The sequence below is a fragment of the Orcinus orca genome, chromosome 12, assembly GCF_937001465.1.
Source record: "Orcinus orca chromosome 12, mOrcOrc1.1, whole genome shotgun sequence".
In the NCBI taxonomy this organism is placed as follows: Eukaryota; Metazoa; Chordata; class Mammalia; order Artiodactyla; family Delphinidae; genus Orcinus; species Orcinus orca.
The window spans coordinates 47,406,616-47,423,255 of NC_064570.1; the positions used below are offsets into that span (position 1 = coordinate 47,406,616).

Sequence of the window (16,640 nt, forward strand, 5' to 3'; positions counted from 1 at the left end):
ACTTAACAGTATATTTTAGAGATCATTCCACATTCATTACTGAGATTTCTTTCATCATGGATTCCAAATACAGATGAAACAACCCACATTCCGATTATTTCTCCTTCCTCAAAACTTGGCTGTTGATTTTCACCCGTGTCTTTCCCTTGCTGGTGTATGACTTCTACCACATAAGGGTCCAGTCACATTCTTTGAATCGCCTTCCAGATAAAAATATCTTAATAAGCCTTAGTGCCTTTGCCTGGAGGATAAGTGAACACTTTCTACGTGATCAGGGCTCTGCCAGTGCATTGGTGTCACTCTACTGTTAATTTAAACCACATCTTGAATGAGGTCCCTTAAGGTCCTAAAGCGGGGGACTCCAAGAAATGATCTGACTTCTGACGCTGTGGCATGTTTTCTCTTGTTCCAGAAACTAGGATGATCCGAAGCATTCCTGTGGAGGTTGATGAATCAGAACCATACCCAAGTCAGTTGCTGAAACCTCTCTCAGAATATTCCCTGGAAGAAGAATCCGAGCTCCCTGCTCCAGATACAAGGGACATGGCCCCCAACAACTTGTCTGCACCTCAGACCCTTCACTCTTCCTCAGGAGACTTTTCTCACGCTCACCCAACCCTGAAGCTTTCAAACCGGCAGCCTGTGTCCCAGCAGGTCACCTGCCTGCGCACTAAAGTCCTGGCAGAGAGTGAAGACAGCTTCTGGAGGAGACACCCAGACCCCGGCAAAGATTTTCCGTTGGGCTGCTCTGCAGCCAGCGAGCCTGAGGCTGAGTCTGTGGTTGGAGCCCTCACCCCGGAGCATCAGTTTTCACTTATGGAAAAACGTAATCAATGGCTGGGATCTCAGCTTTCAGCAGCTTCTCCTGACACTGGCCAGGACTCAGACAAATCAGACCAAAGTTTACCTAATGCCTCAGCAGACCCCCCGGGCAGTAGCCAAGAGATGGTGCCACGGGCCCGGATCCACAGGAACCGAGCGGCCCCAGACCTGCGTACGATCGACACGGGCTATGATTCACAGCCCCAGGACGTCCTGGGCATCAGGCAGCTGGAAAGGCCCCTGCCCCTCACCTCCGTGTGTTACCCCCAGGACCTCCCCAGGCCTCTCAGATCCAGGGAGTTCCATCAGCTTGAACCTCAGAGATATCCAGCATGTGCACAGATGCTGCCTCCCAACCCTTCCCCACAGGCTCAGTGGAACTATCGCTACTATTGTCCTGGAGGCCCCGATCACCTGGTGCCATGTAAGTGAGCTTTACCTCCTCTGGACATTCTGGGCTGGGTAACCGAGTAAATGGGAATCTCACGTCAATGTCTTGCATCGTTAGACCAGCACAGACAGATCAGAGGGCAGGGAGGACATTTTGCTTCCTATGGGGCCCTCCGCATGTTATTGGATTTGCAAGGGGCTTTAGAATAATGCTTTATCTTGGCCCAAAGCCCGTTCCGCTTGGAACCTGCTTCTCTAGGAAACTTTAAGTATAAAACAGATTCCTCTCTAGGGTAGTTTTAAGTGAAACTTGCTGAGAGGCAGGGAGACGACTCAAATAACTTCTAGAAAACTTGTTTGTTATCCAAATTCTTGGGCATCTGGGTTTTTCCTTCTTTACATGCTTCTTCTCCACCTTAGATTTTTCAGAGAAAGGGGCCTTCTGTCAAAAAAATCAGAAGGTGCCCAGAATGTCATTGAGACTGAATTCATGCATTACATGAAGATCCAGTTGCTCCTGTGATTACATTGCTAAAAGGCCTTTGGAGGTTGAACCATCAACATCTACCCTACCATCTAGCCACACTTGAGGACTGGCAGTCCCCCTAACTTGTCGAGCTGTTTCACATCCCCCTGCATTTGCCCACACTCTTCTCTCTACCCAAGATGTTTTCCCCCTTCGTGTACATTTGAACCAGTTCTATACCTTTTTCTCTTTAACTGCTTTTTTGAGATCTAATTTATACACTATGAAGTTCACCCTGCCCCCATTTAGGTGTACAATTCAATTTAGAGTTATACAACCATCACTATATACCTCTTTTAAGACTTAGCTCAAGTGTCCCTCTGGCAGTCTCCCCAGATCAGTCCCTCCTTTGGGCTCTCTGTTTCCTTATACTCTGCCTGTTGGGGCACCTAATGCCAATATGGCATTTACTGATGGACTTGTTTACTTCTCCTTCCAGACTGTAAGTTTTTGCACATTCAGCAAAGGTGTATTTTCTTTTTTTTTTCTTTTTTTTTTTTACGGTACGCGGGCCCCCCACTGCCGTGGCCTCTCCCGTTGCGGAGCACAGGCTCCGGACGCGCAGGCTCAGCGGCCATGGCTCACGGGCCCAGCCGCTCCGCGGCACGTGGGATCTTCCCAGACCGGGACACGAACCCATGTCCCCTGCATCGGCAGGCGGACTCTCAACCACTGCACCACCAGGGAAGCCCAAAAGGTGTATTTTCAATCCATAATTCTCCAGTATTTAACACAGTGACCAGCATATACTAGATTCTCAATAAATTATTTCTGAATGAATGAATGAATGAATGAATAAATAATATGTATCAGTACAGTAAGCATCTCTGAAAGTGATAAAGTCTTAGACTGAGATAAAAGGTTCATCACAATTCTTGATGTCAGCTCTCTAAGACGCTGCTGGAAAATAACAATAGGGCTTTACAGATGAAACATGGGGCTGGGAGGTGCAATATTTTTCTTAGCAAAACAAAACACCGTATCGAAAGCAGTTCAAATGGTCTGACCAAAGAGTCTGATCAAACCTGGTGCCTAGCTTTAAAATAAATTATAGAAATAATTACACATCCTATAATCAATCACAATTTATGTATTTATACATGTGCATTTAATATAGCTTTAGGAAGCTTAATAAAGCTTCCTAAAGCGAATGGAGCAACAGAGTAATTCATAATTAAAAAAAAAAAAGTGAGGTAAAGGAATTTAACTTAGAAGATGCTTGGAAGAAAGCAGGCAATAATGAATGTGAGTTCAGAGTGAGGCTAAGAGGGGCTTCCCTGGTGGCACAGTGGTTAAGAATCCGCCTGCCAATGCAGGGGACACAGATTCAAGCTCTGGTCCGGGAAGATCCCACATGCCGCGGAGCAACTAAGCCCGTGCGCCACAACTACTGAGCCTGCGCTCTAGAGCCCGAGAGCCACAACTACTGAAGCCCACATGCCTAGAGCCCGTGCTCCACAACAAGAGAAGCCACTGCAATGAGAAACCTGCACACCACAACAAAGAGTAGCCCCCACTCGCCACAACTAGAGAAAGCCCGCACCCAGCAACCAAGACCCAACGCAGCCAAAAGTAAATATATATATATACCTGCATGTGCCAAGTGCTCAATAAGTATTTGTTAAAAAAAAAAAAAAAAAGAGTGAGGCTAAGAGATGAGGAAGCAGCGGAGCTTCGGGAGAAAGAGCCCCTGAGGTCTACAACTGGGGCTCTGGTGTTGGTGTGGGATGCTGGGAAGTCAGCTGATTGGGAAGCAAGGACCTCACTTGTACTTTGAGCACCCAGGGATAGGATGGGTGTGGTGGCAGAGTTCCTTGAGCATGAATCACTCACTGAAAATTGAACCTTGGCAGGGTCAGGATCTGCATTTTTTTCTCAACGATTTCTAGGTTAAAAAGGAATAATTTTGTGGGAATAATACCACAAGATACTTCTTTTTAACATTCTACTATCTGCATTTAAAGATAATTTTTCTGATCATAATACTAATGTTTGTTCACTCTCAAAGTTGAAATATGCTCAAAAGCCATGTTTCCATCACCCAAAAATAATTCCTTATTGGGGTTTGACATATTTACTGGGTTTTTTCTTTGCATATATATTTAATATAAAACTAAAATAATTTCAGTGTAATTCTTCCAGCATCACCTAAAAATGCTGCATATTATTTCATCAGATGGATCTATCAAGTTGTTTTTAAGTTATTCTCTGTTGTTGGACATTTTAAGTAGTTTCCAATTTCCAATCCAAAAAGCAATGATATGATATATCATGTACATAAGTTTTTACCTGCATTTCTGATTAGTTTCTTAGATTAATATGTAGAAGTGTGAATACTTCATCAAGGGCTTTGTGATACTAAGTCCCAAGCAGTTGCCTTTAACCACTAACAGGAGAAAGCCCCATTGTGATAGACAGAGAAAACATGGACTCACGATTGGAGAGTTCCAGGAAGATCTTCTCACTTGAAAATATTTTTCCTGTTGAACCCTGAAATGGCATCGTTAGCAATCTAGTCTTTGGAGGTAAGCATTGCCCTCTTTGGGCAGGCTCTGTTAAAATGCAAACACTCCCACTGGGAATACTTTTAGTCTCTTAACACTTGCTTTCTCTCATCAGATCCCCTCCCCTTGCTCTCTATATTATTTCCTTCTCTTGAAGTCGGGGAGGAAGGGGAGCCTAGGATCCTGGGAGTGAAGATAAGTGATGAAAGGCAGAGAGGAGAGAACTTGGACAGGAGAAAGGAATAATTCACAGAACACGTATAAGCAGCCAATAAGCATATGAAACCAAGCTTAATATTACTGAATTTGAGAAATGCAAAATTTTTAAAGATGTATTTTTCCCAATCAGGTGCACAAAAACAAAAAAACCAAAACAAAAAAACCAAAACAAAAAAAACCAAAAAAACCCTGGGACAACATCTAGTGTTAGTGGGTTTATGGGGAAATGAACTTCCCCATCTCCTCTTGATAGGATTATAAACTGGTACAGTCTTCCAAGAGACAATTTCACTATCAAAATTTTAAATGTGTCCTCTTTGGTCCAGCAGTCTCACTTGTAGGAATCTGTCCTATAGACACATTAAATGAACACATAGAAATACCTGAATGAGGATGTTTATTAAAGCATTGTATTAGAGTAAGAATAAAAACAGTAAAATGCCTATCAATAAGGGGACAGATTATAGTAAATAATTATAAATTAGTAAATTATAAATAATTATCAAATTATGTTATAAAGAATATACATTATTATAAATAAGTTGTGATTTATTTATACCATAGACTACTAGGTCCCTGTTACATAGACTAAAATACACACTCTGACATAAAAAAGGTTAAGGGAGAAGCATGAAGTGTTGATCCCATACATGTTATTTTTTTTAATTATATATGTTAAAGACTCCATTAAAAAGTGTGTAAGATGGCCCCAACTGTTAACTGTGATCATGGGGAAAGGGGAACAAGGAATTAGGAAGAGACAGGGAGAGTTTTCTTCTAACTCTACATATTTTTGTTGAATTTGTTAGAGCAGACAGGCATTACTTTTATAATTTAAAAAATAAGTAAAGGGACTTCCCTGGTGGTACAGTGGTTAAGAGTCTGCCTGCTAAAAAAAAAAAAAAGAATCTGCCTGCCAATGCAGGGGACACGGGTTTGAGCCCTGGTCCGGGAAGATCCCACGTGCTGCGGAGCAGCTAAGCCCGTGCACCACAACTACTGAGCCTGTGCTCTAGAGCCCGTGAGCCACAACTACTGAGGCCATGTGCCACAACTACTGAGCCCACGAGCCACAACTACTGAAGCCCGCGAGCCTAGAGCCCGTGCTCCACAACAAGAGAAGCCACCGCAATGAGAAGCCCACACACCGCTACGAAGAGTAGCCCCGCTAGCTGCAACTAGAGAAAGCCAGTGCGCAGCAACGAAGGCCCAACACAGCCATAAATAAATAAATAAGTAATTTTAAAAAATAAGTAAAAGTTAAAAAGAAAAAAAGAAAAGTAAGGGGAAATGAGAGTGTACAGGTGGGCTCAGCCTAATCCACCCTGCATGTGCCTTGGTCCTAGTTCCCAGGGGCATTATCACAGGGAAGAGGGTCAGGGTCAGGCTGTGTTTGTCAGGGAAATTCAGTGCTTACAGTTTCTCTTCAGGGCAGTGCAAGCCCAAAATATTTATGAAGCCTCCAATAGCAATGGCTCCCAGGAAGGTTGCTGTGAGGATTAAATGAGATAATGTATTAAAGACACTAGGAAAGTGGCTGGCTTGTAGTAAGCCCTCAATAACTAGCAGCTCTTAGTTATTATTGTTATTATCTAAATGGATCCTGTAAAGTACCCCTCTACTTCTAGATCCCTCTCGCTGGCACAGATTTTAAGCATTCAAAGCAGGTGTATAAATGCTTAGTTTCATGTCAGGGCTGTAACTGCATTTAGTTGCCAACAAAACCACTTCAAAAGAGCTGTTCATCTAAGTGATGCTCGTGCAGTTGGAAACCATGGCTACGTGGTTCTACTCGGCTTTAGAAGAGTATTACTTCCTCATCCATTAATGAAAATATAAATAAATAATGATCACCATGCAAATGGCATACCTTAGCCTTTGCAAGTTAAAGAAAAAATGGTTACTGGTCACCCCTTTCATGTCAAAAAAAAAAAAAGTTATCAAAGCAGGTGAAAACAAGAAGTGGGAAAAGACTGTTTCTTTCCTCCCCCCACCCCCGGGAGAAGTCAGCCTCTTACTGCCTCAAAATCCTTCCACTGAAGGTCACCAGACTGGAGATCATGGCTATGCAATCAAATAAAACCCATGACGCAAATAAATTGGGAGAAAAGAATGTATTAAGTCTAAAAGACTCATTTTACTGTAAAATTCTTGCTTTCTCTACCAAGGAGACTGAATAAAATAAACCTGTGGGCACATGCCTACTATTGCTCATATGGACCCCAAGGAGTGATTATTTGTATGCTAGAATGCATGCACAATTAAAAGTAAGGAAAAAACAAACCAAGTGGAAGAGATGAGAAAGAAAGGCGTTGCCTTTCAGGAACTACAGCTGTTTACAGCTGTGAGAGTTCCTGTAACAGTTTATGCGGGCCCTTTTGTTTTCCTGGCTAAAGTGATTGCGTTATATCATCATGTCTTTTGACAACTTGAAAATCAGGTTTTATTTTCTCTCTCATAAATTCTTTTAATACCATTCTTAATAAGGAAGAAAAATGTTGAATGTTTTGACTGAGAAGTGGAAAGCCTCGTTTAGGATTTGGTTTACAAATTCCAAGTGGTCAAAGCCCAGTAACACGAAGACCATGTGTACCCAGGCCAGGAGGATCATAAGATTGACAAGAAACATACAGTTCTGGGCACCTATTCATGATGTGCAAGATTTGTATTTTTGTTTTGTGATTAACACTGCGTCAGAATCTAGGAGTTACTGTGCTAACAAATCACTTGTCTGTCACATTCTACAGAATGCACTCTCTTGATGGAATTTTAGGCATGAGGACAAGTCATTGGGGGAGATATTTTAGGCAGTGATTCTTAAGTCTACCACGTAGCTGGCTGCTGGCTTGCACACCTCTCTTACGCACTGAGTGTGGGTTTGTGTTTCCAAACAAACATCCATAGACACACAGATTTCCTCTTTCTCACTCCATTTATTTTGAGCTACTAAGGAGAACTATAACCTATTTATTTCTATTCACCGCCTGCCTAGCCATAAAGGTTCAATAATATTTGTTGAATGAACAAAAAGAAATCTGTTCCCTACTTCCTGGGAAAAGGAGTGATTCCCTAATCATGAGTAGAGACTTTGTGATATCGAGCCTTGGAAAGGCCATCTTTACTTGTCTAATGGGAGAGCAGAGGAAAGAAAGGAGGTCAATGAGATTTGGAAACAGACCTTGTTCATTCATTTATCAACTTATTCAACAAATATTTGCCCAGTTCTCTGCTAGGCACTGGGTGTGCAGGGGTGAATACAACACACATGGTCCTGCCTTTGTGGAGTTCACAGTCTACTGGAGATAAGTCTATAGATAAGAAGAAATGGGCAAACAAAATAACAAAGTGTATGTGTTATAAAGGAAATAGCCAGGTGTTAGAACAGACATTAATAGACAGGATGGTGAGAGGAGGCCTCTTTGAGTAGGACACATGTGAGCTGAAATCCAAAGGAAAAGAAGGTCCAGGAAGCAAGGAGTTTGGTGTAGTTAATGTACCAAAAGCAAGTGAGTGGGGCTGGAGCAGGGTGAGCAGGGAGAGAATGATATGCTAGAAAATGAAGGAGGCAAGGACTGTGGTAAGGAATTTGGATTTTTTTCTAAGTTAAACTTCTTTAGGAAAACAAAAAATTGAACTCTATAATCCTGAATAAGGAACTTAGAACAGTACTTGGCATGTAACAAGTACTCGATAAATGTTAGCCATTATATATATAGTACCCAGCTAAACTAGCAAGCCTTGGTCAAAATAGTGGAACAAAACTATCAAAATTTGAGCAATGAAAAGACATTCATTTACCCAACAACTACAGATTTTATTTCACAACTTTTCCACACAACCAGCCAAATTCCAGACAAAACCAGTCAAGTTCCACTTACAAAAAGGAAACCTTGGGTTTCCCCGGTGGCACAGTGGTTAAGAACCACGGGTTCAAGCCCTGGTCCAGGAAGATCCCACATCCCGTGGAGCAACTAAGCCCGTGCACCACAACTACTGAGCCCTCGTGCCACAACTACAGAAGCCCGCAAGCCTAGAGCCCGTGCTCCACAACAAGAGAAGCCACCGCAATGAGAAGCCCACGCACCGCATCGAAGAGTAGTCCCACTCGCAGCAACTAGAGAAAGCCCACGCACAGCAACGAAGATCCAATGCAGCCAAAAGTAAATAAATAAAATAAATTTATTTTAAAAAAAAGGAAATCTTATTTTTGATTGACCCTCTGATATTCAATATTTCTTTGCTTTAACAATCAAAGGACAGCATAGAGAACTCTATTGTCAGTACCCTAATTTCAAAAATAGATGAGGTGGATCATTTTCATCTGCTCACACAAAGCAGTGTAAGTTTTTATCACAGGTGGCCATTTCAGAAATGAGATTTACAGCTAATCAAACACTTAGCCCACATGCCTTAGTGATTTTAATGATATGATTAGTTGCTATGAGACAAAAACCTGTTGTGTGAGGAATAATCTGTTAGAAATCATATGTCCTTGATTCAAAGGCTTTTGATTAACAGCACTAACATCCACCTTCTGGAAAAGAAATAAACCCTATGATTAGAGCTTGGTAGTCCTTTTAAAGCAAATAAAACCTTATTAGCCACTTTTTAATGGATATGGGAAACAAGAATGGCTCTAAGCATTAAAAACTTTCAAGGCCACTGGCAACGTTGCTCCTCTTCTCCTTGTCTTCCTTCTTCCTACTTCCAGAGGAGACACTGAAAAATACCGCAGATGGAGAGCAGATGAGACATAGACAGTCTAGAAGACCCAAGACCTAGCAGGCAGACTGTGCAGTGCTCCATGGCTTCGCTTGTGTGCGTGTGTGAAGTTGGCTTTGTAACTCTTCAGTCTTCATTCATTCATTTATTGAGCATCCCCTGGGTGTCGGCACTGTGCCTGGAGATGTGGTGGCAAACAGACACAGTTCATGCTTTCACAGAGCTTAGAGTCTCGTAGGGAAGGCAGGTAAGAAGTTGACAAGTAAGGGTCTTGCTTACTTATACAAACATGATGAGCACTAGGAAGAAAATAAAATAGGGAGAAAGGATTTGAACAGATGAATTCACTGGTGAACAGGTGATATCTGAGCTGAACCCTGAATGTCGAGATGTTGATCTGTAAAGACACAGGGCAAAACAGTCTGGGCAGAGCAGATGGCAGACTCAGGGTCCCAGAGGTGGGGTACTAGCTTGGGGCGTTCAAGAAGAAGAAAGACAGCCAGGATAGCTGGGGCTTGGTGAGCAGAGTATAGTAGGAGGTAAAATCCAGAAGGGCAGAGACCCGATCCTGCAAGGTGGATTTTAAATGCAGTGGGAAATCTCTGGAGGGTTGTACCTATAGCTGGTTTGTAAATGGTCCAGTCATACAAGACTCACCTAAAAACATGGCTGGCCTAGTGACCTGATAGCAGTGGCACTTTTTAACCCTGTTCCAGCTAGGGAAAACAGCAGCAGGAGAGACCAGCCCTGTAGCCCTGGAACTCCAGCTGGTGAGCTGGACCCCTTGCAATGTGTCTGACCTGCCCCAGGAAGGCTGTAAAGACAAAACCTCAGTGGTCTATCTTGTTCTAGACCATAGGGGGCTCTGTGGTCCTGTCTTCCCATTCTTAGAGATGCCTTCCATGTCCAGGTCTTTATCAGCCAAGGGGCTGGGATAGACCCAGTCAGATCCTTTTATCCTCCTCCCTTTCCTTAAGCCCCTAATATCATAATCAGGCCTAAGCAATAGCAGGGCAAGGGTCACGGTCAGGGCCAGGAGACAACCTGGGTTAAGAGGGGTGTGGTCAGTTTTGCCAAAGGAAGCAGGACAGGAAGGACCTAGCTGATGTCACAGGTCAGAGCAGACAATAGACTAAATCCAGGGATTCTGACCATGCTTGAGAGACTGGCTTGGGCACAGGGTCAGTCAGCCAAGTTTCCTGAGTCCAGACAGTGGGGCCACACTAGTGAAGTGAATACACATATTATTTGTCTTCTGTACTTGAGGCCAATAGTCCCCTAGATGTTCCCATGAAAACTTCAGTGGTTCCTGACTACTTACCAAACTAGGCATAAAGTTCTTAACCACATTCTCGCTCTCCACATTCTGGTTCCAACCTTCTTTATCTGTTACTTTCTTGCTCACTTCCTAGTTTTATTTCACTTTACATCCCGGCATGTATCCTACCTACACAGCAGGCAAATTGGTTATTATTTATATAATCAGAAAAAGAATAAAGACCAATAAATATCTTTTGAAAACCAAGGTTCTTTCTTGCCCTAACTAGCTATGCCTCCTCCATCCTCCAAGTTCTTACTTGGGCAGAGGTGGCAATGCTTGGATTACCAGGATGTGCTCATGGTTCATTTTGCAGGGTTATCCACTTGGCTCTCTCCAGTCCCTCTCCAAGCTAGGCCCACCCCTAAGATATATCAGAGCTCTCAGATTTCCCACACCTGAGCCCCTTTGGGCCCGGACAGTTCCCCCAGAGCCTTCCTCTCCCACCCTTCCTGGGTTCCCTTGCATCCCTCCTCTGACCTTCACTTCTCTTCTCTCACCTGGTCAGGCAGGTTGCCCTTCTTCCTTTGGGACTCTGCTACTCCTGGGCCTGGCTGGGACCAACTTTCTCCTAGGTTACAAATTCATATAAATCACTGCCAGGCCTGGCTTTGCTCTGAGACTGCCCTCTTCTAACTGCCCTGGCCCCAGGTGCACATAGCCTTTAGCAACAGAGGACTGAGAAAGTTGGGAGGTGTTGCCAACTGGTTGGTTACTTCCCAGAGGTATGAGCCAAGTTTTCATTCATTTACTTCTTCTTGAGGGATTGGCGTGTGTGTGTGTGTGTGTGTGTGTGTGTGTGTGTGTGTGTGTCCAGGGAACGAAAAGAGAAAGTAGTGATTCTGTATCTATCCTGAGGATAATTTCTCCTAGCCTTGGGTTCTAAAAACTTGGGGAATTATGGTAGGAATAGTGGTGATCTGGGTCCCTTGGGATGTATCTCACCTGCCCCAGGAAAGCTGTAACAGCAAAACCTGGGCAGTATATCTTGTCCTAGACCAAAGGGGTCTCTGTGGTCCTACCTCCCCATTCTTAGAGATGCCCTCCAAGTCCTGGTCTTTACCAGCCAGGCAGCTGGAATAGGCTCAGTTTGGATTATTTTAAGCATCTTATTTAAATAGGGGCCTATGTGGAGCTTTGTACTTTCCAATTAGAACACCAAACTCATGATTTCACAGATGTTTTTATTTAGGAAAAAAATAAAAACAATGACTCAATTTCATGAAAGCAATCAAGTAAATAATAGTACAGAAATACGGCAAACATCTTAGAGGCGGTAAACGTTATCTGGACCCCTCAGTTGGTATCAAGACAGAAATGTGCACCGAGCTTACCTCTCCTTTCACACAAAGGAGCTAGGGTCAGCCTTCCCTGTTTTCTTTGCTGTCTTTACCTGCAGATGGCCACGACTACCCTCGAACAGCCTACCAGCAAGTGATCCAGCCGGCTCTACCTGGGCAGGCCCCACCTGGAGCCAGTGTGAGAGGCCTGCACCCTGTGCAGAAGGTCGTCCTGAACTATCCCAGCCCCTGGGACCAAGAGGAGAGGCCTCCACAAAGAGACTCCTCCTCCCTAGGGCTCCTGAGGTATCAGTAAGTACGATGGGGCCAAATTTCAAACAGTTCTAACATGAAAAAGAATGATGCCGATGCAATCAAAATGTATCTAAACTCTCTGTTGGTTTGCTACCCAGGCTGCTGACCAAGTCCCACACTGGAACACCCCACCTAGACTTTTCAGGTCAGGAGGAAAGGGAAACTGGTTGATGAGAATCTCTTTACCAGACACATAAAGCCACTGGTGACTAGTCAAAATGCTCTTGAAGGAAAGGCTCTTAAGATGCTAAGTCACACCTGCTTCTTTTACTTTCAGATCCCCTGGCCTTTTAGCCCACGAAATAGTTTTTTATTTTTACTATGGCTGACTTCCAAAGCTATGAAGTTCTTTTTTATATCCTTAGTTTCTACACCTGTTTAAGACCATTTCTTACTTTGAAATTTTAAATTCAATTCGTTCTTAATAGAAATTTAACATAACCTGTTATTTTCTTTTGTAATAAAAGAATTCACACATGTTGAACACCATTATTAGGTCTTTCCGATACTTCTTCCAGAAAAACAGTTTTGGTTTTTCTTGACTTTAATTGTTTAATTGTCTAATCCTTTAATCACTTTTCTCTTCATTGTTCTTTTTTTTTTGTAAATTTATTTATTTATTTGTTTTTGGCTGTGATGGGTCTTCGTTGCTGCCTGCGGGCTTTCTCTAGTTGCGGCGAGCGGGGGCTACTCTTCGTTGCGGTGCTCGGGCTTCTCATTGCAGTGACTTCTCTTGTTGTGGAGAAGGGCTCTAGGCGTGCAGGCTCAGTAGTTGTGGCTCGTGGGTTCTAGAGCGCAGGCTCAGTAGTTGTGGCACTGGGCTTAGTTGCTCCGCGGGATGTGGGATCTTCCCAACCAGGGCTCAAACCCGTGTCCCCTGCATTGGCAGGCAGATTCTTAACCACTGCACCACCAGGGAAGCCCCATTGTTTTCTTTTGACTCTTCAAGTTTTCCTTTTCTCTTAATTTATAGATCTAAAACATACAGGAACAACTCATGTAAATGGAGCTTCCTAATCGATGACAAAATTGGAAAGAGAGTAGATAAAATGTTTGCTCTTGCTCAAGCACGACATTTATATACCACTCAGAGTAAATCTATATTCTGTTTTGAGAACGGAATGAGATATGAAGGTCCTATTAAAGCAGTTTTTTTCAGAAATAGAGAAATCGCTAATCAGATCAAAAAGTTTATTGAAAGAAAAAAGCCCACTCTATTTACAATGGCAGATAAGGCACATCTGCCTTTCCTCTTCATTCAAAAGCTGACAAGCCCTCAGATTTTCTTTGCAGACAGATGCCTTATTTTTTTAAAAACAAAATTGCATGGAATTTATATAATGGAATTAAGTAATGATTTACAGCCAGATAAGCACTCTTGCAGAAAAAATATCTAAAATTCCAAGAAAACAAACAAAATTTAAGCATCTTTATGTTTACTGTTGAATAGGAGAGGCAATAGTAATTTTTAAATTAAACTTTTATTTTGAAATAATTTTAGATATGCAGAAGAATAGCAAATGTAGTACAGAGTAACCGCTTTTGTAACATCAATTTAAGCCTGCTATGGTCTCCTTGGATTTATTTTATCATTTTAAGATAATGAAAAATAAGTACAGGTAATGAAGCTAATTCTCCTCTTACTGGTCTTTTGAAAGAGAACCTTAATACAGAAAATTTACTCTGTCATTACTCTCCATGAATATTGTTTTATATGAAAGTTTTTGAATATTATCAAGGCCTTTGCTTTGTCAAGTAAGCAACCGTCTTTTATAACAACTAAGCAACTTTGGGTACAAAGGCATTTAATGCAAAAAGAATATGGAACTGGATCCCCATTAGATGAAGGCATATTTCGTAAAAAATTTTTTTCTACATTAATATAAAATAAAAATAACTTCCTCAAGCATTCACAATTAGAAATATAATATAGTTGAGATTCTGTATAATTTTATTTTAAATCTTGTTACATAGGACTTTCAGAATTTTTTTAATACTCTCGGGTAAAAATATGAAATCATAAGCAACAATCTAGGCATATACACACAGATTTTATATTCAAAACTTTTGTAAAATTTAGAATATAAAACAATTTCAAACATAACAAATAACAAACATTCCTGTTCCCACTACCTACGTTTTTTAAAATGTTAACAATGCCACATTTACTTCATATTTTTTTGAAGAAATAAAACATTACAGACACAGTTTTAGTCTCCATATCAGTTAGAATTCAGTTACAGAAAACAGAAGCAACTCTAGCTATTGTAAACAGAAGGGATTTAATATAGGGAATTGGGTACTTACAACATTGTTGGAGGTTGGAGGAGCGAGTTTTAGGCTGGGCTTCCAGGAATGATCCCAGAGCAAAGTCACAGAACAGGAGACCAGAGAGGCTGCTTCCTCTGGCATGGTCAGAGAGGCGGAGGGTCAGAAAGCCACCGCGGAGCCCTCCATTCTAGGCCATGCTGCCACAGCACACTCCAGAATCCAGAAGTTGCCACCACCTCAGCTACTGGAAACATTTTGTTCCTGCTAGGTCTGCACTGGCAAAAACACGGATGCCCATGCCCTGCCCTTGACACTGTGAAGCTGTAACGGGACACTGGGATGCCTCCTGATGAACTCGGCACCTCATGACAGACAGCCCTGAACAACAGAAACCACAGAAGTGGCAGAAGCATGGCCTCCATTTCCATCTACCTTCCAAATCTCACACAAGTGCATCTGGTTGTTCCTCTCAGCAGACTGTTCATGGGAATATTTTGGTGACCAAAATAATAATAAAGATGCCATATAATGATATGGTACAAACCTCTTTAAAGGGTCTTCAAAATCAGATTTTCATTCGTATATTAACATAGATACTTTTAAACCTACATGGTCTTTTCTATCTTTTGAGATATAATTAAATGTTATCTATTGTGAGCTAAAAGTTGTCTTTTTATCAGAATGCCTAAACACCAAACCTTGTATGTCACCCATTGTATTACTTTGTTTTCTTGGTGATCTTGTCTGAACTGTACCTGAGACTTATCTTCCCCATTAGACAGTCCTTAAATTGAGAAATCAAATCCTGCTTCCCTCTTTGACCCCTAGCACAGGCCCTTATAAATGGCAGCCCCCCAAATTGCTCATTGACCAAAATCTCTGCAGAAAAAAACTCTGTCCTTCTGGGTCAGGAAAGAAATGGAGGCAGAGGAGAGAGAGAGCTCACTGGTATTTCCCATAGTCATTAAAGGCTTTCTGTCCCCCTAGGTTTGTGTTTATAAAACATGAACATTTACTGTGAATGTATTCCTTTCCAGGGCCCGGCTTTATAACCAGCCACCTCATAGAGCTGGTGCTCCTGAGGGGTCCTTGGAGTGTCCTGCAGAGTTGAGACCGGAGGGTCCCCAGACTCCATCCCCAGCTGCTATCCCTAGACCCCCAAGTAACCCTCCAGTCAGAGGAACTCTGAAAACAAGCAATTTGCCAGAAGAACTGCGTAAGTTGTTTGCGATGTTGTTTTTTCCTTCTTCTTGTCAGGTCTTATACTTTAAGAGTACTTGATGATTATTCATCCATAATCTTGGATATCTCTCACATACTACACAGTGAAATGAAATTTCCTTTTTTCCTTTTTGTTAAAAAAGTAACCAGCATTTTGTAGGACTGTTTGTAGTGATTCTGACACTACCTGCAATACTCACAAAGTGCTTAACGACTAGCTTTTTCTTCAACATGTACTCCCACAACAAATGACCCCCACGCTTTTTCCCTCTTCTAAATGATGCTCTTAAGTGGACTTGTCCCTGGATAGATTGATTAGATGTCCATGTGGTATTGGCCAGGGATCTAGCGTCTCACCATAAATTAGCAGCAGCCTTCAAGAACGAGGTCATTTCCTGTAGGAATAAGCAATCTTGTTTGGAAAAAGCAGTCTCACATTCTCCATACTGCTTTACAACCAAATGCAAACTAAGCCTCTTATTTAAAGAAACATTCGACTAAGTGTCAGGTGATGATGCTTTTTCCACATTTTGAAGCCAGAACCACTTTGAAATATCACCAAAATGTTCTCGTATTAAGGTCTGTCAGGACAGTAAGTTCCAGAAATCTTAAGAAAACAGGCACTACTTGTGAAATTGTTATATTCTGTTGTGCTTGCTGGAATTCTAATAAGCCCTTTCCAAATCTAGGCACTGCTTTGAACCAACTTAAAATTAAGCCCTTTGCATTTGTTAATTCCAACTGGGGGAATCGATGCTCTTTGGTCATTTAAGGCTCTGAAAGATTTCTATGACAATGATCCATTGTTGTTTTTTTTTTAAAAAAAATTTGTTTTAATCTTCTTAAAATCTTACACATTTAAATTTCGAGCATTTCTGGAGAATGGAAGATGTTAGGATATAGTCTGGGTGTCCGTTTATAGACCATATTTATCTTACCATAACCTATAAAGGGAGTCCTAAAATTCTTACAGAGGAATTGGTTGAATATTAGGTGTCGAGAAGAAAATAGAGTGCTATCAATATGCCTGGCTGCTTAAATGAGTCAACATG

The 16,640-nt window shown here is 42.0% G+C and overlaps 1 protein-coding gene across 6 annotated transcripts in view; it reads left to right on the forward strand.

Annotated features, from left to right (window-relative positions):
* Positions 1–16,640, forward strand: part of TRAF3IP2 (TRAF3 interacting protein 2) — a 40,576-nt gene that overhangs the window by 11,074 nt on the left and 12,862 nt on the right. For 4 of the 6 annotated variants that reach the window (XM_004264715.4, XM_033418637.2, XM_033418636.2 and 1 more), the window contains 3 exons: positions 413–1,246; positions 11,901–12,093; positions 15,405–15,583. In XM_004264715.4, coding sequence (XP_004264763.1) covers positions 421–1,246; positions 11,901–12,093; positions 15,405–15,583 — 1,198 coding nt within the window. In that variant the 5' untranslated portion in view covers positions 413–420. Of the gene's footprint in view, positions 1–412; positions 1,247–11,900; positions 12,094–15,404; positions 15,584–16,640 lie in introns of those variants that run through there. The other 2 variants (XM_033418635.2, XM_033418639.2) reach the window with 2 other exon arrangements.